Here is a 26,391-nt window from a genome sequence, read left to right as displayed (position 1 = left end):
CATGCCAAGTATTCGTCTCACAAAAATCAGGAAAAAAAAAAAAAGAACAAAAACAAAACCTTTTCTCCCTCAGTAATTTTTTCTCCAAGGGACTTTTATATAGAAATCTGTTGTCCAGCCATCACAAAGAAAATTACATTTTAACAAAAAACTAGCTAACATTTTCCCTTACTATAACAAACATTATTGTCATGGCTTCATCATACACATAGGTGAACGTGATATATTGGCAACTTCGAATAAATGAAAACCACACAAGTGTGTAATTCAAGAGTTTGAGTACCATACAGTCAGCCAATGCTTTCCTGTAACAACAGCCAATATATTATTCTTTTAAGATTCACAGACTTAAAATTAGTCATATACATAGTTGCTTAAGGCCCACCTTTAAGGAAATAGACCCTTAAATTCTAAGAAATTTGACTAAATTTAGTCAACCTTTCAAGAAAAGAGCAAAAGGAATAACCACAAATTTGGAGAGTATGTGAAAAAAAGTAACAGCTCCAGATTATTAAAATCTTGACTATTCAATATATTGGGAAAGCACAACATTCTAGATAAGTATGTGTTCTGAATGCAGGAAGGAAAGAGATATTCCCTAAGGGATTAAAACTTAAAGTTTTAATGAAAACCTTTCTTATACAAAATGTAAATTTTGTTGCTTCCTTAAACAGAGTGTCCTCAATACAATCTTTTTAAAAACCATTCAGGGTCAAAATCAAGGAATCAGTCAATGTGCCTTCTCACATGTTGGTATGTGGCTGATATGGGGCTTCATTTATTTGGTTCAAGAGTGGGATCTTTAGGTCCTGGATTATAGAACTCTCTCCAAATAACTGACAATTCTTTAAACCTAAAACATTTAAACCTAATCATGTGAAAAACTCTCTAAAGTACAGTAGGCATCTTCCCTGACCAGGTAAACGGGTTCAGTTGTTCTTAAAATTTCAGGGCCCTAGAGAGACATACAGGACTCATGAACTTCTGCAACGAGGGGCCTCAAGGTCCATTGCTATTCTGGCTGTCTGCTCGTCTGTGCTCATGTTTCCTGCACTAAGCCAGTGCTCTCCCTACACTTACTGTTTTTAACCTGCTCTTTACGGTCATTCTTCTCATTCTGACTACAACCTGAAGCAGACTTCGTCCCATAAAAGTCTTCAGCTCTAGAGGGGAGGGTGGGAGGGGAATAGGTGAAACAGGAGGTGGGATTAAAAAGCCCACTTCTCATGATGAGCACCGGGTGATGTATGGAAGTGCTGATTCGCTCTATTGTACATGGAAAGCTAATAGAATACTGTATGTTAACTACACTGGAATTTAAAATACAATAAAGTAAATAAATAAAGGCTTCATCTCTCAAACATGTTCCACCTTTTATAGTTTTGATTTTGTGAAGCAGTCACCACTTTTGAATCTCCCAAGGCATAAACCTCACGGTCCTCACAACTGTCCCGAATCAGGTCAGTCCCAAATCAAGTCAACCTATTCCTCGAAACTACCTCTCCAACCTGGCTCCTCTCTTCCGCCAACCCCCACCTCACTACACCTTAGTTCAGGTCTCCCCTCTTGCTTTATGGCAACAGCCAGCCACCGGCTGGTCTTCTGACAGTCTTTCCACCCTTCAGCCTTCTCTTCCTTAGAAAGAATCAAATCCGATCAGGTTGCTTACTGATGAAAATTTACAGCTGGCTCCCAAATCCCTACGGAATAAAGTCCAAATTCCCTAACAGAAGACAGAAGACTTAAAAATCTGACCCCAACCTACTTCTTCAGAATCCCTTTTTCGGCTTCCCACCCATCAGCAAACACCCTGCACTTCCAACCTCTATGAAAGAAAAAAAGAGGAAAGAGTGGCAATTATAAAGGATGTGAAAAATTGGAGAACTGGTAGGCTTTCTTCCCCTATAGTAGCACGATGACCGCCAGTTGCTTTTCCTTGGATTACTACTGCTGAAAATGTCTATTCATCATGACTTCATTCTTTGACACTTATTTCACTTCTTTTCAATGTTTTCAAAGACGCTGTTTCAATATAGACTAGTTTCGACAGCATTGAACACTGGCTCTAATTTATGACTTTTTAAATGAAATTCTTTAGCTTACAGGTAAACATTTCCACAGAAATACCACTCACTGGTGCTTCCTTTCCTGTTACCATCAGAATTCACATCACAGAAAGGAAAATACTTCTTCAGATGCTCAAAGCAGCTTTATCTACAGACTAGGTTAGTCCAATGAATAACTAGTGCCTTCACTATGCTTGCTTCTTGAAATTTTAAAATTATTTAAAAGCTAAGTGTCCTGTATTCTCTGGAAGCACATTCCTCTTGAGAGTCCTGTTTTCTGTGAACATCCTCCCATCATAATTTTTCTGACTTCCAAACCTTCTAATTTCATAAGCAACATATCACGTGTATTACCTGGAACACTTGTTTAAACAATTTGCAAATGGCTTCTCTTCTTGCTTCCTTATAAGATGTCTGGTGGACTGATTTATCCCAAAGAACCAAACCTCCACTGAATTTAACACTTAGTACCTTACCCAAAATTTCTACCGTTTGGATAAGAATCCCTCTTTTCTTAGGTTCTCTCACTTCCACTAACAGTGTTCTTTCTCATGGCCCTATCTCAGAAAAATATACATGAAATAAAAACAAAAAAAAAAAATTATCTAAGTCTCTACTATTGATTTAACAAGAATTTTTGTGACATGACATGCTAGTGAATCAAGAAAACAATGGGCATTACTGAGAAGTAGACATAGGGCGCTGAAGTCACAAACACAAGTGACTTACTTCTGCACATAAGCTTTGTGATATAAGGAATTTAAAAGAAAAAAAAAAAATAGATGCTACATTTGTAAATGACAGATGTAATCTACATTTATTACATGTACATGTAAATCTACATTTATTAAAGTGATGGATATCCACTTTACAAATGGCCTGAGTTAACATAATGAAAAAGATGTGCAACTGTTATTAAGAAAAAAAAGTTAACCCTTTCATATGTAACAGAAGAAACAACTCATTTGTTTAATAGATGAAAAATACTTAGAATACTACTTACCCTAAGTTCTACTGAAGGCTTTTTGATTTACAGATATTAGCTGTTATCTCTTCTAAAATGAGCCCATCAAGTACCTTTTTGTTTTACTTTGCAGGATCCAGGCTCAGCTCCAAGAAATAAAGTATAGTAATTAAGGACTCAAATGTAATTTAATATATCAGTTTGACATCTTTTAACTTATGTCTTTTCAAACTCCTTTGCCCTAAAAATGATCTTTAAAAAGCAATTATACCTTTTTGGCCTCTAAGGAAGGCTTTCCCAGAAAGCCTTTACTCCAGAAATAATGACAGCATATAATAAAATTAAGAAAAAAACAGATTTAAAAAATTCAAGGGCAACAATAATCTCCAAGTCAGCAGAATCAGAAGATTAAAAATACCTTGATAAATAGCTAATGATATGAAAGGCAGGCTTTGGAACATATAAAAAGTATGCTCCTATCTAGGAATCAAAAGCCTTTGAAAAAGATTATGGTTTTCAACCATTAACAAGCAGACTTTTAACAGTTAAAGTTGTAACTCACAAAAATAATAAATATAAAAATATAAAATGAAATAAATCAAATGTAGATGTATGCTGCATAATACAAATGACCCTTCAAACAGATTTAAAGGAGGGTCACAGCTATGTGACGGTAAAGAGATGATTTACTAATTCTGCTTATCAGATTAAAAAACAAAATCAATATACTATATATATATATTTTAAATCATACCCTCTCTTTTCTTTATTTTCTAAGAAACAACGTTAACCACACACATGCCAGAGCATGAATTTAGATATCTAAAGATCCTAAAAGGAATAGGGATGTTCATAAAGCTTGCCTCCAAGAAGATGCAGACCCAGAAAAATGCAGGAAATGCACGTATCTGCTTTACATGGACATTTTCCCCTCCATAAGGCTAAAACTTTAGAAAAATGTTTATAAACAAGTAGTTTTTAAATAATCCACTTCAAAACATTAAAAAATCTCTATTATCAGAGCGCCTGGGTAGCTGAGTCAGTTGAGCATCCGACTTCAGCTCGGGTCATTATCTCACAGCTCCTGAGTTCGAGACCCACATTGAGCCCCACACTGGGCTCTGTGCTGACAGCTCAGATTCAGTGCCTGCCTCAGATTCAGAGTCTCTCTCTCTCTGCCCCTCCCCCACTCACTCTCTCAAAAATAAAAATAAACAAAAATTTTTTAAATTTTCTATTATCGAATATTTAAAGATTTACTGTTAGTGAAATATTTTTACAATTAATTTTTTTGTTTACTTTTTAAAAAGTTCTTATTCTATTTTTTGACAGTGCATACGTGTGCAAGTGGAGGAGGGGCAGAAAAAGAGGGAGAGAGAACGCCAAGCAGGCTGTCAGCACAGAGCCCAACATGGGGCTTGAACTCATGGGGCTTGAACTCACGAACTGTGAGATCATGACCTGAGCAGAAACCAAGAGTTAGATACTTAACCGACTGAGCAACCCAGGCACCCCTTAAAATTAAAGACTACCAATAATTCCATCAAAGCAACAGGAAGTTACAAGATTAACCTCTTTGCTTTTAAAATAAAAAGGAAATCTTCCAATTAAATAGCAGACATGTATTTATCTCTAATTCTTATGGAAAGCCAACTAAAATCAAAAGTATAAAAGTTATAAACAAACAAGGAAACAACACAGAAGGGGAAATAATTATAGACACAATATGCCAACAAGTTTTGGGATATAAATGAAAACTGGACAGAGTAGTGGTAACCAATTTGAAAGAAGAAAAAGCTAACGTTTAAGTGAGAAATTGGATCCATGCTTAGGAATTGGACGCGAGGGGGCAAGTGGAGGTGAGACGGTGTGATAAAAATACAAGATTGGCTGACAGTCTGTGTTAAGAAGCAGTTGGACTTCTAAGTTCCCTCCCTGGCTGATGGAGGCTGGTGACAGACCCTAACATGGACAGGTAGTTTAGTCTCTGGAGATACTGAACCAGAAAAGTCTTGAACTCAGGAACACTGATTAACACAGGAGACTGTACTGAACAAGCCTACATACTGAATGCTGTCTGCCTCGTGGGCCACATCACCCTCCTCTCTGACTCTGTGGTTACTCTGCTTCCTCCTACTTCTGTCTGGCAAATCTCCCCTGTGCATCTCTTGTAAGGATACTTAACACTGGATTTAGAACCCACCCAGACAATTCAGAATGATCTCTTCACCTCAAGATCCTTAAGTTAATTATATCTGCAAAGACCCCTTTTCTAAATAAAGTATATTCACAGGTTCTGGGAATCAGAACATGGACTTATCATTTAAGGAGCCACCATGCCACCCACTACATATAATCAGCCAACACATCAGCCCAAGTTCTAAGTGTTTCTGAAGAATAAAATAAAGCAAAACAAAACAAAAACAAACACACTCCTAATGTATGTTCGTATAATGGATCCAATCTCTAGTTTATATTATTATAATTCTATCCGGCTTTCTTAACATGAAACTGCTGGCTTTTTTTTGTTTTTGAACATAAGACTTTAATGCCACAACTACGAATAACAGGACAGGGTTAAGGAATTGAAGACATAAAGAAGGTATTTCCAGATTGGCATTCTGATAGACAGCTGCCAGTGAATGCAGTTTATACATGGACTGACTCTAAATTTTAAAGATTTCATAACATTAGGAATACAGGATGAAAAGCCTGGGTTCTGACCCATTATGCCCAGGAAAGGGACAATGAGAACTTTCACAAAAGCTCTTCTGTTAAGACTGAGAAGGGAAGGGGCATCTATTAGGAAAATGTGCAACAGCAATAGCAATGGTGCTAAGAAAAGGCAAAATAGGAGAAAAAAAAGGAAAATCTTATTTTTTACTTAATTAATATCCTCCTTTATCCATTTCATTAATCTATTTCTAATTTCTGAATAGCATTTTGGCCCACCATTCCCACCTTTAACTTGTCTCCTTCTCTTCAACTGCTTTAAAATCCACCCATTCTGGGGCACCGGGATGGCTCAGTCAAGCATCTGACTCTTGATATCAGCTCAGGTGATGACCTCACAGTTTGCGGGATCGAGCCCCGCGATGGGCTCTGCGCTGATGATGTGGAGCCTGCTTGGGATTCTCTCTCTCTCTTAAAAAGTCCATCTACTTCAAGTAACTTCATAGGTTTGCTGACCTACGTCCTAAATGCATATTACAGTTAAATCAAAACTTCTCCCACAAAAAGGGCAGTCACTGAATTTACCTCTTACTATGCCTAGTGTAACTGATAATGTGCAGTCTAGACATACTAATGTAGAATCTGTTAATCTTATTTACCTTAAGTCATCTGTCTGTCTGAACTTTAAGACTTTAAAAGATACAAGGATAGCACCAGGTACAAACAGGCACTTAGTAAATATTTTTGATATTAATAAATGACCCTATCAGAAATACTATATTACTTTTTTTACGTTATTCACATGCAAAACCAAGCCCAATAAAAATAATAACTCTGGTGGTTTTCCCACAAAAATGAAATCACAGTGAAAGCAACATTTAAAAAATAAATGTGCCAAAGTGTTGTTAGTATGGGGTAAGAAGTTTTAGAAACAAATTATTTTGAGAGCAAAGCCACTGGTTTGACAGTGATTTAGAATAAAAGGAAGTCAAGGGCAAAAATGCAAATGGTAAGAAAGAAGAAACAATGGCACTGGAAAGAACCCTTTATGTCTTTTCACAACTCATGGAAAAAAAAAATCCCAAAGCAAAACAAATGCTTCTATTAAAAATTATTTTGAAATGAACAGAAAAAAAGAAAAAAAACAAAGATCTTTCTTTTTCCATCTTCCCGCTAGCTCTCTCTTGCTCAATGCTGCTGGGTCTTTCTCTAATTTTTAGAGTAAAATGTCCCTTGTGAGAACAAAGAAGGTTAGATTTTTTTTAACTAAAAAGCATACATCCCCAAATACAGTATTCATGTGTTTATACGTAATTCTGACAAACACTTTAAAAGAGCAGCACCAGTGAGCATCAGTATCATACAGATAATTAAAAAAAAATTGGGGCCCCTTAATATGCAAGAGATAAAGTTAAACAGCCTAGAAAACTTTTGTCAAATTAGGTAAAATGGCAACTTAGTCAAATAACTTGAAAAAATACTTGAAGCCCTAGGCTAGCATGAAATTCCTGAATGCCCTTCTTGCCAGAGGTTCAAATGGCAAACCGAAAGACAAGCAAACAACTTCTAACAGAGACTCCGTTGCCCGATGCAACAGAAATGAAGCCATCAAGTACGCCTGCACTTCGCTTTCACTGAAAAACAAAACAAACAGCCCTACCGAGTGCAGCACATTTCAGAACCTCTCACCTGGCACATTAAGAAGGAAACTATAGGGGCCCACAGGTGGAAAGAACTGGAGAAGCAAAGTTACGGTGCCAGACGTTACAAACGGTAGTTATACTCTTATCTTCCAACGGGTCAGACATCACCAAGCGGCCTCAGCACAAGGATGACTCTCCACGGTGTTCCCCAAAGCTCGTCTCCACCGTGTTCCCCAAAGCTCCGACCCTTCATATTTTGAAGTTACACACCATCACGGTTACCTCTGTGAGTGAACATCTCAAACCGAAGCCGTATCCCTCACTCAGGTTTCTATTCTCCAAAAGGCACAAAGGGCAGGGTTTCAGATACAGAGATCCCGCTCCATCTCTGACTCCCCTGGTTCCCGACCACTAACAGCAGGGGTACGTATGTCACTTTTAACTGGCAACTTCCATACTGAATAAATATCATCATGAAGCTTAAGAATCCAAACCTTTACATCTGTAGTGTGCTTTTTCACCCCAAAACTTCAGTTTAAGAGCTAAAAGTCAGATGTACTGAATCCTACATAAAAGTCTTACCTGTTTGGCTTTCAAGTTCTTTCCACTCGAACTTTTCTCACTTGTACCTGCATCCATCCCTCTCAGAACGCTGATGAAATCTTTCTTGGAAACAGTCGATATCAATTTAGCACGTTTTCTAATTGAGCTTCCGGCTTCCTTAACCTTTTCGTCAACGTTCTTTTGATGCTTCTGAACAGCATTGAATAGCTGTACCACACCCCTACAGAACAGAAAATGACCAGAACAACATTAAATACAATTACACTAGAGTACAAACATGGAGGATGAAAACAATGTATTTTTACCACTTAGGAAAGAGGCAGGCATTTAACAGGCACTCAAATGAAAACAGCTGAATCTGAAAAATGAACATACATTTCAACAAAGGAATATAAATTTCTGAATAGAGAATAAATATACGTGAATTTATAGGTGATTTTTCTTTTCAGCTTTCATCCTTCTAAATCAACTTCTGTGCAATTAGAACTAAAAATTACTTTTAACAAAACATTTATTTCTCAAAATAGAATTCTACAATAACTGAAGGCATCATAATGTGTTGGAAAGAGAGCAGCCTTCACAGTTAGCTGTCTAACCATCTGACTGTAACATCTAGAAGGTTTTCTAGATCTCAATTTCTTATATAAATGGGAAAAATTATACTCAAGTAGCTTAAAAAAATATTCAGTTATATTATCTGCAATTCCTCTAATATAAAACTAATTTTAAAATCCAGTTTTAAGAAATACTTATTCAAAAAACTTTGTTCTGTAGTTAAGTTCATTCCAAGATGAATTCTGAAGGTTAGGACCTGCAGTGTCCGTTACAGTAGCCATGAGCCACACAGAGCTAGTGAGCCATGAAATAGAACTGGCTAGTCCAAATTGCAATATACTCCAGGTTTACGATACACACTCACTTCTGAAGACTTAGTATGAAAAAAGAGGATTTTAAAATCTCATTAATAATTGTTTTATACTGACTATATGATAAAATAAAAATGACTTGGATATAATGGGTTAAATAAAATACATTACTCAAGTTAATTTCACCCCTCTCTCTTTTTTAACTGTTTTCAATGTGGCTACCAAATAATTTTAAAATATATATGTGGCTCACATTGTATTTCTAGTGGACAACACTGATTTAAACTATTAACATCCTTTCCAGCTCTAAAATTCTATCACTGGGAGAGGTACTCTGCCATGGACCCTGAGCATCTCTGTACATTCTTGCTAAGTTTTTCAAGGATGCAAGGCCCTGACTGTTCCTTACACAGGTCACTTCTGAGAGTTAGTTTACGGTATGCAACCTTGAGGGAAGAGGTAACATCTCCCCAAGAGCAGGCTTGTTACCATTCACCATAAAAGCAACAGATTCCCAAGAACAGTGTTCTCCTGTAACACAACCCATCGCACACTCAAGCATCCATACAGGGCACCTGTGTTGCCCCTGAGGGACAATGGTAACCAGTGGGAACGTGACGCTCTGGCTACTGCTTTGCCAACAGTCCTTTGTCTCTGACCCAAAGTCTCCTGTCTTCTGCCAGTATCCAGGAAACTAACAGGCTAGCTTATTAGCTTATAAGGAGGATAAAAATCCGTAGCCTTCCAAGCAGGGTTGGGACCAAAGTGAGGAAAGTGAGGTACCTAAGGTATAAAATCTAAGGAGGTACTTATTCTTGTGCACCAACCATACACTTTTCTAAATTATTTTTATGTTATTAATTTATTTAATTCTCAGAGAAATCCTGCAGGGTGGACACAATATTCTACTGTTTTTACAAGTAAATAAACTGAGATGGAGAAAAATTAGGTAGCATGCACAAGGACACACAGATGATTAAGTCGGCACTGGGATCTGAACCCAGCAGTCTGGCTCTACTGTTCAAACTCTTATCTCACTGTAGAACAGTCAGATGGATTTAAAAAATGACCCAAATAATGCAGGTAACTAGAAAATTAAAAGTAATTCCGTTACATATAATTGCTATATTCTTCAAGTAGCAGCTCAAATGTGCTCTCCTCTGTGAAGTCTTCCCCACTCCCCTGACAATCTGCTGCCGTATGTTCCCAACACACAGGATATACCTCTGGTCTCAAAGAGACTAGAATTCCTACAGGTGAGTAGGCAAGGACCACCCAGCAGCCACCAGGTTCTATTTATCTTTGGACACAGAGGGCATCAAGTAAACATTTGGTGCCAATGATAAAAAATGCAGAGTGAAAGGCCTGCATAAGGTGCTATAATGCAGAATTCCTTACGCCTCAAGTACAACGCAAGATAACAAAAACAGTCATCTAGTGCCATAAATTCAGACAATCGTCATAAGAGAAATGCATGTCTAATTACACTGTTCTCGTGACTATAAAAACAAGATGATCTCAAATTGGCTCAAACCAAATATACACTGAGGACATGGTATTCTTGCCTCATGAGACCTGCAAAACCTTTGGCTGAATTCAGTATTAAGTAGGCAGGTTTTGATATAAATCACATGGCTCTGAGAAGGCAGAGCTTAAGAATCGGGTCTAGTCAGAAATGGATCACTATCAAAGCTTTAGTATACTTATTTTTTAAAGGGCAAGAACAGTCTTACCTTGTTGCAATTCTCTGAAGATTTCTCTCTGTTTCTTTGTCTTTGACAACATCTGGCTTTACTCTGCACATCATTTCCCATTCCCGCTTCTTATCGAGCTGTGTTATAAATATTGTTATGTGAAAGAATATTAGGCATTTTTGAAAGTGCAGCATACTTTGATATGATACTCTGTGAAAGGACAAAGGTAATAAATCATTCTGGCTTAGTTTGTCACAAGGACTGAAAAAACCCACATTTGGGGGGTTCAGCTCAGGGGGCCTGTGGTTAGCACTCAGCATGTCATGTGAGAAGCACAAAGTGAGTTTCCGTCAGGCTCTCTGACAGCAGGGGCCTGGAGAGCTGCCAGAGCAGGGGCCTGACTGAGCCAGGCAGGACAAGGTGGGTGTGAGAGAGCCACCTACCTGACCTGCCACCACCAGATCATCGGAGGTTAAGCATCAGGCAGACCCCAAACTACCTTCTTTGGTAACCACAAGTTTACACATTCTTTATTTTTCAGAAACTGTCTTTCTCAGTAGTCAGAATTGTTAAGAATTTGTATCAGCTTTTAAAAGCAGAGCATCATATCCATTAGTACTCTGGTCCCAGGCACCTGACGTGACACATCAGCACACTCCATTGGCATATACTGCCGTCTCGGGCCAACGTATCACCTAATATCAAATACATCAAATACACCAAATACGATGAGCTCATCCCCAAGAAGCTGATGAGCATCAAAGGCATAATTAGAACCAGTAGGAAAAAATCTCCTTTTATCTGTTCCTTTTCTCCATCTGTGTAATGTCTCATTTTGTATTAATGAAAACGTCTAATCACAGTAAAATCAAATTCCTGCTCTCGCTATAAAAGATTAGCCAGATTCCTTTCTAAGGGAATAGATTCCTCCCCAGATCAGATAATTTACTTTAACTGTCATGAAATTCAGTAGATTATGCCAGAAATTTAAAAATCTTACTTGTAAGTTTAAAACAGCTGAGTCTTAATTTTCTGTAGTACCCAAGGCATGCATAACCCCCAAATACTTTTTAAAAAATTTGAAGTATATTTTTATACTTATGATTGGAAATAAGTACTTGATATTCCAGAAACTGACAATATTTAACAGTAAAAAACAATGTGATTTGCATAGACTCTACTCAGAACTATATAAGAGCGTTTGTATCTATTGTGTCCTGCTTCTGGTATCAATAGGTGTGTTTTCTTTTTTTTTTCCCCCTTTGCAAATGTATATTTTTTAGCGTTTATTCACTTTTTTGAGAGACAGAGACAGAGTGTGAGCAGGGCCGGGGCAGAGAGAGAGGGACACAGAATCCGAAGAAGGCTCCAGGCTCTGAGCTGTCAGCACACAGCCTGACGCAAGGCTAGAACCACGAACCGTGAGATCATAACCTGAGCCGAAGTTGGATGCTTAACCAACTGAGCCACCCAGGCGCCCCAATGTTTTCATACATTATGCGAACAGTATCATCTCTAGCTTACAAAGCACTGGCCTGGAGCAGAGTGAAGAGACCCATTTCTCTTGGCTTCAAAATATTCTTACCTTCACTAGAACACTGGGGCTAGAAGTAATTAAGGATCTTATTTTTAAAGCTTCCTCCAGCTTTTGTCAGAAAATAAAGATTCAAATTTTCAGTTGAAAAGCTATTAGTAAGATTTAGAGATAAAATTTATCTTGAAGTAAAATGAGAATACTGAATTAATAACTGTTTCTAAACACAACACTTGAAAAAGCTCATCTTCATATAGCCTTCTGCACAGAGTAACTAGCATTAGAAACAAAGAAAACAATTCCCTTGAAACAAGGGAAGGGGGATGATGAACTTAAAAGGAAATATATGCCAATTCAAATCTATTTTTCTTTTTTTTTTACCTAGGAAGTACCTCTTGGAAATCAGTACTTTTACATTGTCAGTAAGATTATAGAAAGTTATTTTTCTTTCATTAAAAAGTATTTTAGACATAAAAAGACATCATCAAGTACAAGAGATTTAAAAATCTTATTGTTGCTTTATTTTTATAATACACAATGGCAAACTGAAGTCCAACTTCTGCCCTCTAATCAGCAGACAGTGTGAGTCTAACTTCTATCATCAGTGCTTTAACCAAAGTTATAATGAATTCAAGTTTATCTAGCACTGAGATAGTCCATTTGCAGAACTGCAACCAATCCCTGAGGATGACATCTTCATAGATTTATATTACAAAATAGGTTTTTAGCAAAAAGTAACTAACAGGATTATATTGGTTCAGAACCTAATGATGATGATACAAACAGCAAAACTGAATGAAATACTTAGCCCTAGGAGTCACTGCCACATGTATAACTTACTTGCTTTTAAAAGGATAAATTTCTTGGGAGTTTAATTTCTATTTCTTTGCTTAGATGCTTAAAAAGTGAATGTGCTCAACGGAGTAATTTAGATGAGGTTTCTGAACAAAACTGTGATTATTCAACCCTGTGTCAGAAGCCAGTTAACAGCCAGAATGGGAACTGGACCAACACTGCCAGGAAGGATTCGGTGCAGATAGTAACCAGACGAGGCAAACAGTCTGATCTACAAAACAGCCAGTAAGACACACCTGTTTTCTTTTCTCCAGTCTCTCTTGTTTTAACTTTTCTTTTTCCCTTTCCAGCTCTCTGTTTTTGACCAGAATCGTGGGTTTGCTTTTAGGAGTTTTTTTGTTAAGAATTTTGGCCATGGCATCTGCCCAGCCCACATTAGTTCCAACACTAGCTTCGGGTGCATTTCCATTTTCATTGCCATTGGGTTCAACTTCATCTTCATTATCAGCTTCCGCCGCTTCATCATCAGAAGAAAAGTGATCCTTTTCTGGCCCACAGCTTCTTACAGAACCTAAGAGTAGAAACAAGTTAACTCTAACACCTGAGGAAGAGGCTGCCAAGGCCATGCCGACCCCCAGGGCCTTTCTAAAGCTGACAGTCCTCCATCTGCCTCTGTTCCTGCAAGAGGGGGCTTTTCAAGTCCTGCAGCTCAATGCCAGCAGAGGGCAAAAGGACCCTCCCTCCACCCTGCAGTCATCAGGCCCCAAAGACCTGGCCCAGTCATGCTGGGCCTCAGCACCCAGGACCCAGGTAGGAGAAACAAATCCGACAGCCCACACCACTTCTCAGCCATCAAGGTAGCAGCAGGTACTGACACGGGGGCAGTGTAGGGTGCGTTCAAGTCCATGGGCCTTAATTGTGTCATTAAACTACTCAAAGAGACTAATGAAGATTATATATATATATTTTTTAATTTTTTTTTAACGTTTTATTTTATTTTTGAGACAGAGAGAGACAGAGTATGAACAGGGGAGGGGCAGAGAGAGAGAGAGGGAGGGAGACACAGAATCTGAAATGGGCTCCAGGCTCTGAGCTGTCAGCACAGAGCCCGACGCGGGGCTCGAACTCACGGACCGTGAGATCATGACCTGAGCCGAAGTCGGACGCTCAACCGACTGAGCCACCCAGGCGCCCCTGAAGATTATATTTTTAAAACGATTAACAAACAGCTTTAATCATCAAGAAAATGGTATAATGTCTCCATTGTACAGGAAGTCAGAATAACCTCTCTGGAGATTTGACCCAGAGATTTAAAATTCTCAATTTGTGTGTGTGAAAATCTATAAAACAAACATAAAAACACAGTCTTCTTTTATAGAATTTGCACATAACATTATAAAGTTAGGTGTTTTAACATTTCTGAAAAATAATCTAATAAAGTAACATCCACCGAAGATACTGAAGATTAAATGGCAACTGAATGACAACATCAAGTTCTGAGCCGCGGCTATCAAAGTGGACTGCTGGAATTTTATCGTGCACAATCTCCACGAAAAGTACAGATGGGTTATTTGCCACCTGTCCATCTGGGTTTTTTTTTTAATGTTTATTTATTTTTGAGAGAGAGAAAAAGGGAATGCAAGTGGGAGAGGGAAAGAGAGAAGTGGGGACAGAGGATCCTAAGCAGGCTCCATGCTAACAGCACAGAGCCCCATGTGGGGCTCGAACTCACAAACCATGAGATCACGACTTGAGGGGAAGTCAGACGCTTAACTGACTGAGCCACCCAGGCACTCCTGCCAGCTTGTTCATCTTTTAAGACTCAAATAGCTGGGGTCAGAAGGTCAGCAGAAAGAAGAGTCTAATCAGTGGCCTTGCCTAAAAATCAACTTGCTGAGAAGCTCTTGAACTTTAAGTTTTGCATGCTTTCTCAACTTCCGGAGCTCAATGCACTTGACCAACAGGACCACCAGCATGGTATGCCTACATCGACAGGAGCCACAGCCTTCTGGACAGCTTCTGTTCTGTTCTTCAGAAGCCTATGGAGCTTATTAGGAAATCCTTCAAAGGAGACAATCATCCAACAGCTTAGTAACTTGGAATATTTCTTCATAAGCAGAAGAGGAGCTAAAAAAGCACCACGTTCTGGAGAGTCTGTGCTGGGTCTATCTCCCCGCACCAGAGTGAAGCATCATAACCAGGACGTCTGCTCCTACCTCTGAGAAGTCTCATTGTTTTTTGTTCTTACTTCAAAATAACCTGCCTGCCCCTCAACTCAACTCCCCCCTTCCCTAAGTAATTTCAATTAAATGTGCATATTGTTTTAAATATCCTTTCTTTTTTTCCCTTAATTCAGCTTATTGTCGTGACAACAATGAAAGGAGCTGAATGTACAGTCAGCTGTTAACTTCTGGGTGATCCTCTCTACTATCTCCCCTGTAGGTCATGAATTAAGAGAGATGTGCCAGAAAGATCCGACTTTGCTAGTCATTGTAATACCTGCAATTCTGCTATTAATACCTTTATTTAAGTATTGGGAATTTATGAAATGAAAAAGATGTAAAACCAAATTATTTAATACATTTCAGATGAAAATTTCTAACATTAGGAAACGGAAAATAAAAACATATGAAACATTTTACACATATAGAAAAAAATGAACCTCAAGCACATAAGCAAAAATAAAGTATCTTCAAAGCGTGATAAGTGTGTCAATGTTATCAAAAAGTAAATGAGATAATGGGAGAAATTGCTAATAATTCTACTGCCCTACTATGCTATGCTGCACATTTCTTTTCCTTTTTTTTTTTTTTTTTGGTTGAGAGAGAGCAAGCACGAGTGGGACAGACACAGAAGGGGGGGCGGGGAGGAGAGACAGAGAGAGAGAGACAGAGAGAGTCTTAAGCAGGCACAGAGCCCGGTGAGGAGCCCCACACAACCTTGAGATCATGGCCTGAGCTGAAATAAGGAGTCAGGACATTCTGCACATTTCTATAAAGAGAAAAAAATTTTAAGTAGAAACTCATTTGCCACATATTTAATCTGAAGCTTTCTCTGTATCCTGCATGCTGGGTAAATGTACAAAATCTAAGAAAGTGTGACTGTAAGCTCTGACAAGCAAATACAGGTGATTTAAGGACTTTATTATTTATAACACATTTTAAAAAGTACTTAGATTTTGCCAAACAAAAGCTTTTAGCACCATCATTCAATTCAGTGAATCTGACTGTCTACTATATACCAGATTTCAGAGTCACACAGTTTTTCCCTGAGAAGCATCTCCTAGGACCAGTGTTCCCTGGAAAGTACACTGAGAAACAAAGTTTAGAGAATGTAATTGGACGGAAAAAAATATACATGTTTTATTCCTGAGTTAGTAGCACTGCACCGATATAAAAGCAAAATAAACAATTCTGTGACAAGTGCTTCTCCTAGTAAGAAATGAATCTAAATGTAAAGAGGCATAACAGCTTAAAAGTTTGTGTTGATGAAGAAGAGCTGGGTGATTAAAAACAGAAGTCTGTACCAGCTCTTGGTAAAATGTCAAAACTACAATACTGACATCTAGTGTTTTGTCCTGATGAATTCACACACAAACTGCAACAAATTTCACGTTTTCAGTTGCACTGTAAAGGCAGCCAAAAGACTTTACGACTGTAATAAGCTACTCCAATTCTCTATTTCTAAACTTTAGTTATTTTTCTTGACGTTTCTTACTCAGACTATCGCAATATGCATATTCTAGGCACACAATAAATCCATGAAAAGTTTTATAACACCATTTTATACAACCCATATAAACCAGTTAAAAAATCCCAAAATATCCACATGATTCATAAATTTTGATCTTTAAAAAGAAGTTCTAACTCAGAGGTGTCAGGCATTCACTGCAATAATGGAAACGATCAGGTTTTATATAAATAAAAAAATGCCAATGTAATGAGGTCCTCCAGCATACTGAAAAACAGGATTTACTTCAAGGATACCGAAGATAAAGCAAATCAGAAAGTAGAACTGGTTCTTAAAATTTCACTGTACACTATGAAAATGAGATTTTTTTTGAATTTTCTACTAACTGATCTTTAACAACAGAAGTTAAGTGAATATATCCACAGCACCATATAAGTAAAACCTCCTTTGGAGTCTTGTGTGTTACCTTAAACATTAACTCTAAGTTTACATCCTATTTTTAAAATCTGGAAATTAAGGAAGGGCTACAAAGAATGCTTACTGGAAGTAATAACTAAAGGTTCCAATGTAACTTTCTGCATTCATGGAAATATTCTATCGGAGCTGCCCACTAACCACCAGGTATTAGAATCTACTGAAGTGCTTCCAATGAGGCCAGGACACCTGAGGAACTGAATTTTTAATCCCTTTACATTTAAAAAGCCACGTGTGGCTAGCGGTTACTACCTACCATACTGGCAGGCCAGGGTTAGAGCTCTGCGGTACTGTGGTAGGCATGGGCATTTCCATCTCCTGCTGCCTTCTCCCCAAACTTCCAGCTCCCTTTCAAATTTACCATCTGTCTCTGATCCCAGATTTAGGGAGCTACTTTCCTTAGCCTTTGGAAATGGGATAAAGTTTTAAGAAGACTCAGTCCTTCAATATTTATTGGGCATTCATGAATGATGGGGAAGGAAAGGGAAAGTGAAAAATCTAGATGCAGGTTTCTCTCTTTGAAGAAGTCACATGTTTTAGTAGGGTCGATAAATCCATTAACCAACTGCAAAATTTGGTTTTACAATTTGTAAAATTCGTAAGTGCTCTTTTGGAAAAGAAAAGGTAATGAGGAAAGGGTGACTGGGGATATCTTTAACAAAGGATATTAAAGTTACTTCTTAGGTTAAGCAAGGGTTTCAATGACAAGAGAAGGGAGGAGGCCAAGGAAGTAAGATTCCACAACCCAGGGGCATTGAAAGAGGCAGGGGGCATGATCACTAAAATCTAGAACCAAAAACGTCCTAGATCTGAATCAATGCCCTGTATAAAAATTAAAATTATTATGATCATCATTATGGGCATTCCAGGCAGCATAAACCAGCACGTCCAAAAGCATGGGAATGTTAAAGGTGAAATGTTTATGAAATGACAACAAGTTCAGACCAGCTGAAACCGGATCTGGGAACTAGAAAGTAAGGACTGAGTATAAAAAGCTGGCTGGTTTATAAAAAAGCTGGTCTGATTTACGATCCAAGAAATAAAATATGCACATTAACCCCCAAATTAAAACCAAGCAGTTTAAAATTACAGCACTATACGTGTGTTCCAGTAAGAGGCCAAATTTCTTGTGTTTTTTTCCTTTTGGTACTTACCTTAGGACTTTATTTTTAAACAGTTTCTCTATTGGATTAAGAAGGTTGTTCTTTTAAAATACAAATACCATCTGGGAGCATTAAGGCTATTGGTTAACATTTAACTTACTTCACACCTTTAGAATTTACTCTAAATCAAACAGAATCCCTCATAAAAACTTGGTAGACATCAGCTAGTGGTAGTTAAAAGTATGAAAACAGAAGTCTGGCTGCCTGAATTCAACCTCAACTCCAGATATAAATCTATGTGACTTTTCTGACGGTTATTAAGTTCTCTGCCTTAGTGTCCTCACTTGTAAAAATGGCAATAAAATAGTATCTACTTCAGTATCTGATACTGTTTATGATGATTAAGAGTTAATATATATAAAGTCCTTAAGAGAGTGCCTAGCCCATAGTAAACATTTAAGTGTTGATTACATATCACACACATCAGACACACATGATAAGAATTTTAATGTGGTTGTGGAGAAGGAGAAATGAACAAGCAAGGAACACCTCTGGTAGCCGGAATCTACAAGACATGTGAAGAGTTGAATGGGAATCTTTGGACGACCAGTTAGTTATACAGCTCAAGGATGACAAGCTCAGGTTATAAAATCAGACAGACTTGGCATTAAGTCCTGATTCCATTACTTCCCAACAGTATTGTCTCCTCTTTGTCTCAGTTTCTTTGTAGCAAAACAGGCATGAAAACAGGATTTACCTCATTGATTTGTTATGTTGATTAAATGAGATAACACATGAAAAGCACTTCCTACAGATCTGGTAGTCAACATGAAATAAATAACAGAGAGTAACCAGGCAAACAAGGACACTGAAAACCTGGAAGACAGACCAGAGATGAGAGATAGGAAAAGCTTTAAGGATGCCAAAAGGGGCGCCTGGGTGGCTCAGCCAGTTGAGTGACCGACTCCGGCTCAGGTCATGATCTTGCAGTTGGTGGGTTCAAGCCCTGCGTAGGGCTCTATGCTGACAGCTCAGAGCCTGGGGCCTGCTTCAGATTCTGTGTCTCCCTCTCTCTCTACCCCTCCCCGCTCGTGCTTTGTCTGTCTCTGTCTCTCTCTCGCTCTCAAAAATAAACAAACATTTTAAAAAATTTAAAAAAGAAAAGGATGCCAAAAAACAGAGGGTGAAACGAATTTTGCTTCCATTACAATTCTATCTACTGTCTCAGTTACAGCCTATAAGGCACGTGCCAGGGAATTATCAAGTGAAGACTAATTTTGACTTTATTTTAGAAGTGATCAACGTCACTGTCCCATGACTTTTTTTTTTTTTTTTTTAAGTAAGCTCTACACTCAAAGTGGGGCTTGAACTAACGACCCCATGGTCAAGAGCTGGATGCTCTACCAACTGAGCCAGCCAGGTGCACCATGTGCCACAAATTTTCAAAGTACTCTAAAATACTGACAATTCTAACTAGCTAACATGTATTTAGAGCAAGACACTATTTTTATTGATTTAAAGTATATTTATTTTGAGAGAGAGAGAGAGAGAGAGAGAGAGCACGCACCAGGAAGGGACAGAGAGAGAGAGAGAGAAAGAGAGAGAGAGAGACAGACAGAGAATCCAAGCAGACTCTGATGTCAGCACAGAGCCTGATGTGGGGCTTGATCTCACAAACTGAGATTATGACCTGGGCCAAAACCAAAAGTTCGATGCTTAAGCAACCAACTGAGCCACCCAGGCATCCGGATGGAGCAAGATACTATTTAAATAAACACTTTTTATGATTACCATTTCATCTTCAAAACACTCTATGAGTTGCTCTTATTCTTCTATTTACATAGGGGATGATTCCAAAGCTTAGAAAAGTTAAAAATCTGTCCAAAGTTACAAAGTTAACAGGACAGAGAAATACAACTGTTTGATTCCTGAGGCCCTAGAAAGCTTTGAATCAAAGATTCAACTCAGACTAATCTGTACTGAGCTAAAACAGAAAATATTCATTAAATAATTTAAGAAAGCTTGAATTGAAAAGAAATTTCTAGGGGCACCTGGGTGGACAAACTGGTTAAGCATCTGATTCTTGATCTCAGCTCAGATCGTGACCTTGCAGTCTTGAGATTAAGCCCCTTGCTGGGCTCTGCCGGCTTGGGATTCTCTCTCTCTCCCTTTCTCTTTGATCCTCCCCACCTCACATGCTCATGCTCACGCTCTCCCTCTCCCTCTCTCTCAAAATAAATAACTAAACACTAAAAAAAATTTTTTCTAAGCCTCAGTAACCAGAAGAGTCCCTTCCTCATCCCCATTCTGAGTCTGCCTAAGAATGCACACTGCCCTAGTTATCAAGAGTTTTGAAACTACTGCTCCCCATTCTAGTTGTAAATCATTTGTTCTGCTCAAGCCACATGATCTTTCCTGCCAATTACTACTGAATTTAGAATATTCAAAATTGATGTTTTAAAAAATTTTAAAGCACTTATCTTAGAAAAAAATGAAGTCATCCCAGCTTTCCATAAAAATAACCAAAATTAAAATTAAAGTTCTACTATAAGACAAATTAAAAGATGTGCTATCTAGGCAAGCCAAAGCATAGGGCCTGGAGGTAGTTTGTTTCCTGAGTCTGTCCTATAAATTGCTAAACTACTCAAGTAGGACTACGATATATTTCATTTCTTAGACGTGTTCCTTTGCTATTTTTAAGTAACTTACATGATGAAGGAAGCTATAAGCTACAGTTTGATGAAAAGCACATTTATCTGCTAAGTTATTATATCTAAAATACAGCTTTATAGTTTATCAAAAATGAGGCGATAGCTCTTAGGACCTTCTAAACTGGATTGTTATCAAGTCTTGTGTTAGACGTATATGGCCATTTTTCACATATATGACCAGAACAATTTAGAAAACATGAAATTACCATTCTTCTCTACCAGGTTACAGTCACATGAGCCCCTGCTATGAGGGAGGGGTTGATTGCATCATTGTGCTGGATAATGACCGAGGCTTTTTTCACCCGGGTTAATTTACTGACTACAGAACCTTTTTTTTCAAACAGACAACAAGCTTAAGAATAAAGTTAGCATTGTGTCTAAACCTCCAACACTGCATCAATTCAATAAATCTGAGCAGTTCCAGGATAACACAGAGGTGGAGGTTATCAACCTCCCCTGCATGATACTTGATATCATCAACCATTGTTTTTACGTCTTCACCTGACTTGTTTTACTAACTAGGGAGGCTATGTGTGCCTGTGTGTGTTTTAAGAATACAAACTTAAGAACCAACTATACACTGTATCAGAACCTGCAAGAAGGTATCAGTTCAATAAATCTGAGCAGTTTAAGGTTAACTCAGATACAGGTGTCATCATCCCCCTTTATAATGCTTGATATTTTACCTCCCACATAGTTCTGATTTGTAATCACTTGTGATACTACTATGATCAAATTCCAAACCCTACTGAAAAGTATTACAATTTACTAAAATTCAGTCTGAATCATTTTGCTATCATGTAAGTTTACATTATATACACTTTGTTAATTTTACCCTCAACAAAACCTACTACAAGAGAAAAGTGTAAAAAATCACAGTAAGTGAAACTTCCAATTTATTCAGTGACTAACTAAACGGATATTAAGTACTATATCATGTATTAAGTTCTATGCCAAATTCTGATACTGCTGTTACCAAAGCTGACAAACTCTCTTATCAGAACCAGGAAACTTCTGCAAAGTCTCACAACAATACTTAAGAGTTTTACACTGGTAAAAGCATCTATGTATATATACACTTTTATGTTTCTTACATAATGTGTCAAAACAAATTAAAGCCAGAGGGAAAAGTTCAAACAATGCATGGGTTATACCTGTGTGTTTTCTACGAAATTTAAGTACCATCTTGCTAAATGAATTTGCTTTCAAATATTCATGATAAGGCACATCTTTATCAATTTTTAGGATCCAATTAAAGTTCAAAGAGAAGCCTCTGATTCAGTTTCCTGATAAAATGAGTCGGTACACTTCACTTTAATAAGCCTGTAATTTGCACACTGATTCATTGATGTGTCTGAAGCCAAATTCAATCTTCTGCCTTTAAAGTTTCTCAGCATCCATTAGCTGAAATTTTTTGAAATCTTACTAGTTCTGCTAAGGCCACACGTACATAAATAACTGAACTACCAAAGATGGGTCACCTTTCCAGAAACTGATTTCATGAGAGGAAAACAGCGAATCCTTACATTAAATAACAAATTATGAATTAGACAAAGGGAGGACGTGCCATCTTATAACCAATGGACCTACATTACTCAATGTATTATTAAATAAAAGGCTTTTTATAATTTACCTCTGTTGCAGAGGTACAGTCTAAGTCCTGAAGGAAATCCTGATGGAGACAACAAAGTCAAAACTTACAGGGTACAGACCAGAAAGTGAAGAGAAAAGAAGTAGGGGTCAAGAGCGTAGACACTAAAGCCAAACTTCAATAATGGCTGTCATTTATCAACCCGATGATCAGCTTATGTATTGGGATAAGCAGGTTATAACTTCTCTGGGTCTCAGTTTCCCATAAGTAAAGTAAAAATAATATCTATTTCATAGGGCTGTTGTCAGAATTAACTGCACTGATGCACCTATGAGGAGCATAGAACAGTACATCGAAATGCTCAAAGAATACAGCTGTTATTATGTAATTGCTCTGCCACTAGAGTACACCCAAAATTTATGGTGCTACGAGTTTTTTGGTAAGTTGGTTATTTGGAAAACTGAATGTTTTCCTTCTGAAAAACATTTCAAGTGGTTCCCTTCTCTCTCTTCAGAGTCCTGTCCTAGTGCAAGCCCTGACACAGGTTTGCAACTGCCAATCAATGGTTCTGGCACTCCATGTCAGTCTCCATAGAGCCGGCAGTGGTATTTATAAACATGTGTCATCCTCTGCCTTAAAAGTTCTCAATAGCTCCCTACTCCCTACAAATGGAGAGTCCAATCTCCTTCATATGACACACAAGGCTCTTTACAATCTGGCTTCACCCTCTGTTCCCAGTTTCACTTGTTTAACTTCTTTGAATAGCTACAGCCATAGCAGACAATTCATTGTGTCCTAACTAGCCCACGCATCTTAAGAGACGGCATGCCATCGTACTTGCTTTTTCCTGTAGGCCTGAGGAAACCGTCATCTCCACCCCCAGACTTAGGAAATTATTCATCCTTCTAAGGCCTAGATGAAATGCCACCTTATCCATTTATTCAACAAGAAAATCTACCTAATACTAAAATATGCAAGGAAGGCCCTATGAAAATAAATAGGACATAGTTCCAGCATTTGGAAAACCTGTATCTATGAGGAGAAAGACATGTTAAAATAATAACAGAGTATACTCTGAGTAATACATGTAAGACAGAAAGCGATGCCTAAGCTGGGTTCTACAGGATATGGTTTCTGTTTCCATCCTTACACCATTTTAATTGGACCGTGATGGTAACAACTACTTTTTAATAATACTCAAAACATATTGCAGTCCTGTGTTTATTATCTATCTTCCCTAAGACTATAATTCTAGGGCAGAAGTTTATTCATCTTTTGTATCCTCAACATGAAGTCATCCAACTACATCAGATAATTAGGTTTCCACATTACCCCAGACCTTTCTTAATCCACAATGTAATGGATCTACAGTAGTGAGAGAACCTCAGGACCTAATCAGCATTGACAATACTGCACTGAGAAGTCAGAACAGCTCTGACTTGGAATTATTCAGTACTCGAACAGACAAATCTGATTGACACCCAAATTTGTAAGCAGTACTGACATTCTGCTTCAAATGCAGGGTTTCTTTGACAACCCCACATGAACTAGTCTGTTGAGTACAAGAAACATCAGAACCACAACTTCTAATTCCTGCTCAACAAATGGACCGTTTTCCTCAACTCCTTTGAAAGGGGATGAGGAGTGTAATTACCTAGAGACTGCAGTAGTAAATGGCAGTTTCCTCTTCTTGGTCTTGGGAAGTCCAGGTTTATCCATTCATTTACTTAAATTTCTGTGAAAAATCCAGTATACATTCCAGCTGGGAGAGATGCAGAGCAATTACACAATATGTCAGATGATTGGGGAAAGACAGAAAAAGAAAGCCTGAGAAGTCAAAAAATGAAGGCAGGGAGGCAAGATGAAGGAAGAGCAGTGGCAGTACGTTGCGGAGGGTGATCAGGGACGAGTCTTGCAGATAAAACACTGAATCAGAGATGGAAGGAAGTGAGGGAGAAACACGCAAGCATTTGAAAAATACTCTAGGCAGTGAAGCCCCAGGGAACGCTGAAACCCTGGTGTGGGAGCCTGTCTGATGTGTTAAATCACAAGGATATCAATGAGGCTAGATTACAGTTAGTAGTCAGTGGGGGGCAGAGTAGGAAATTAGGAGAGAAGATGGCCTGAAGGTCACCATACAATCTAAGGATTCTGGATGTTATTCTGAGATGGGGAGCCACTGGACCATCTTGAGCAGATAACTCCCATGACCTGTACATTGTAAAAGAGTAACTCTGGCTATTGCAAAGCTCTAGCTAGTACAAAGGAGCAATAACTGGACCGCAGAAGGTCAGGGGCTGTCTGTAATTTCTTGTAACCTAAGAAGTTAATGCCAAGGACGAAGGTAAAGAGGTGCAGCACGGTCACATCAGGGCTGAAGGCCTCAGAGTATCTTTCCTTCCTTTCAATAGCAAGCGTTTCTGAGAGTTCAACTGATACTTTTATTCTACTTCAACCACGTACTCGTTTCCTTCATCGCTATCAGGTCTCTAACTCCCAGAGTCACGCAACTACCACACAAGAAAAGTCAAGTATACCACCTCCCTCCCTCTAACCTCTTTTGGCCTTTTGCTCCTTCCCTACGAAACCTATCCCACTCGTAATTTCAAATGGCCCCCCTCCCTTTTGCCTTCCGTCTCTGTAACCTTTTTGCTTCTGTCAGCACTAGTTTCATCCGTTTTCATTAATAACAGTGACAATGGAAATGTGTAGTAAAAGAATGTGGAGTTTCAAAGCGTCTGCCCCCTGAACACCGCTTCCTCGTCTTCTCACTGGGCCCAAATCGCCCCTTCGAGGCCACGCCGAGATAAAACTAGCGGCAAAGCCACTCTCATCCCCTCCTTGCCACAAGTTCAACCGGGCCTTCTTTTTCAGCAGCCAAAGCTCAACCCTAGTACCTTACCTCCACTGTCGGCAGCGTCTTTGCCCTCTTCTTCCAGCTCCGAAGCCACTGCCCGGGCTACCATTTTCATCTTCTTTTTCTTCTTCAGTGAATTTTTCAGCTTTTTCCCCGCACCCACACGTGAGTCCCGAGCGGCCGCGGCCATCTTTCCTCACCGGAAGCGACCCGTGAGAATTGCGACCGGTGGTAACAAAAAGAACTTCCGCATTTAGTTCCGGGAACACAAGGTTCCGGGGCGGGGCCGTCTAGCCCGGAGTTCCGGGACTGGGGCCTCAGACTGTGAATTGGTGAGTGTCCAGGTGAGGTCCGCTCCTGGGAGAAAAACCATCGGTGACCGTACGTTCTCAGCCGACTCCTCGGCCAGCTCGCCCTTGCCCTGGACCGCTGCCACAACCAGGAGCGGTTCACTTTGATTTCCTCCCTACACCGCTTCCCTTCTGTGCCGCTTTATTGAAAGTTGGTTTAGGAGGTTCCTCCAGTGCCCCTTCCGGGCCTACTAACCGCGCCCACAGCTGGGAAGCGAGAAAAGCGTGCTCGGCGGTGCCGATTAGAATATCTGTATCCTCCCTTCTCCCCAGGCACCACCGCCAGAGACTCATAGCGCAACACACCGGATCTGTCTCAAAAACTTAATCACATAATCTCCCTCTGATTAACCCTCGCCGTGGCTTCCAATCGCGAAACGAATAGAATGTCGCATTCTTCCCCTGGGTTCGAGGTGGCACGGGGCCCAGGCCGCCCTCTCCTGCGGGCCTAGCTCTGGCTCCGACTGCGCAGAGCGGACGTGGCGTGTGGATCCCTTGCTTCCACGCGGTGCTCCTGCCTCCCTCCCCGGCCAGCTTCTCCCCAAGGCCAGCCTCTGCCTGTGCAGCGCCTCCAGGCAGCTACTGCAATCTGCCCCTGCCGTTCCCCGCCCCCCCCCCCAATTGTTGGCTCCTTCAAAGTAGGGACCATAGCTCATTCACTATTCCATCCCTCAGGCTAGCAAAGCTGGCCCAGAGTAGGTGCTCAAAAAACATCTTTGGAGGGGGTGAATTAATGAATGACAATACAACTATCGACAACGTTGATAAGTCAGACTAAGACAGTAAAACTTGGCATCACGTTCTGTAGGCCAGATA

The 26,391-nt window shown here is 39.2% G+C and overlaps 2 protein-coding genes across 7 annotated transcripts in view; one reads left to right on the top strand and one right to left on the bottom strand.

The window, feature by feature from the left end:
• The window catches only part of RRP15 (ribosomal RNA processing 15 homolog), a 42,643-nt gene extending 17,213 nt beyond the window's left edge, over nucleotides 1-25,430 (bottom strand). For both annotated transcript variants that reach the window (XM_047840492.1, XM_047840493.1), the window contains exons 1-4: nucleotides 25,271-25,430; nucleotides 13,096-13,370; nucleotides 10,510-10,607; nucleotides 7,929-8,130 (exon numbers count right to left, since the gene is read on the bottom strand). In XM_047840492.1, coding sequence (XP_047696448.1) covers nucleotides 7,929-8,130; nucleotides 10,510-10,607; nucleotides 13,096-13,370; nucleotides 25,271-25,415 — 720 coding nt within the window. In that variant the 5' untranslated portion in view covers nucleotides 25,416-25,430. The remainder of the gene's footprint in view (nucleotides 1-7,928; nucleotides 8,131-10,509; nucleotides 10,608-13,095; nucleotides 13,371-25,270) is intronic.
• Nucleotides 25,431-25,519: 89 nt separating this feature from the next.
• Nucleotides 25,520-26,391, top strand: part of LOC125155310 (uncharacterized) — a 33,563-nt gene continuing 32,691 nt past the window's right edge. For 4 of the 5 annotated variants that reach the window (XM_047840496.1, XM_047840497.1, XM_047840494.1 and 1 more), the window contains exon 1: nucleotides 25,520-25,557. The gene's annotated coding sequence lies outside the window, so the exon portion shown is untranslated. Of the gene's footprint in view, nucleotides 25,570-26,391 lie in introns of all 5 variants that reach the window. The other variant, XM_047840495.1, reaches the window with a different exon arrangement.

Source organism: Prionailurus viverrinus, chromosome F1 (assembly GCF_022837055.1).
Source record: "Prionailurus viverrinus isolate Anna chromosome F1, UM_Priviv_1.0, whole genome shotgun sequence".
NCBI lineage: Eukaryota > Metazoa > Chordata > Mammalia > Carnivora > Felidae > Prionailurus > Prionailurus viverrinus.
Note: the sequence above shows the minus strand (reverse complement) of the source record. Positions and strands in the feature narration are given on the sequence as shown.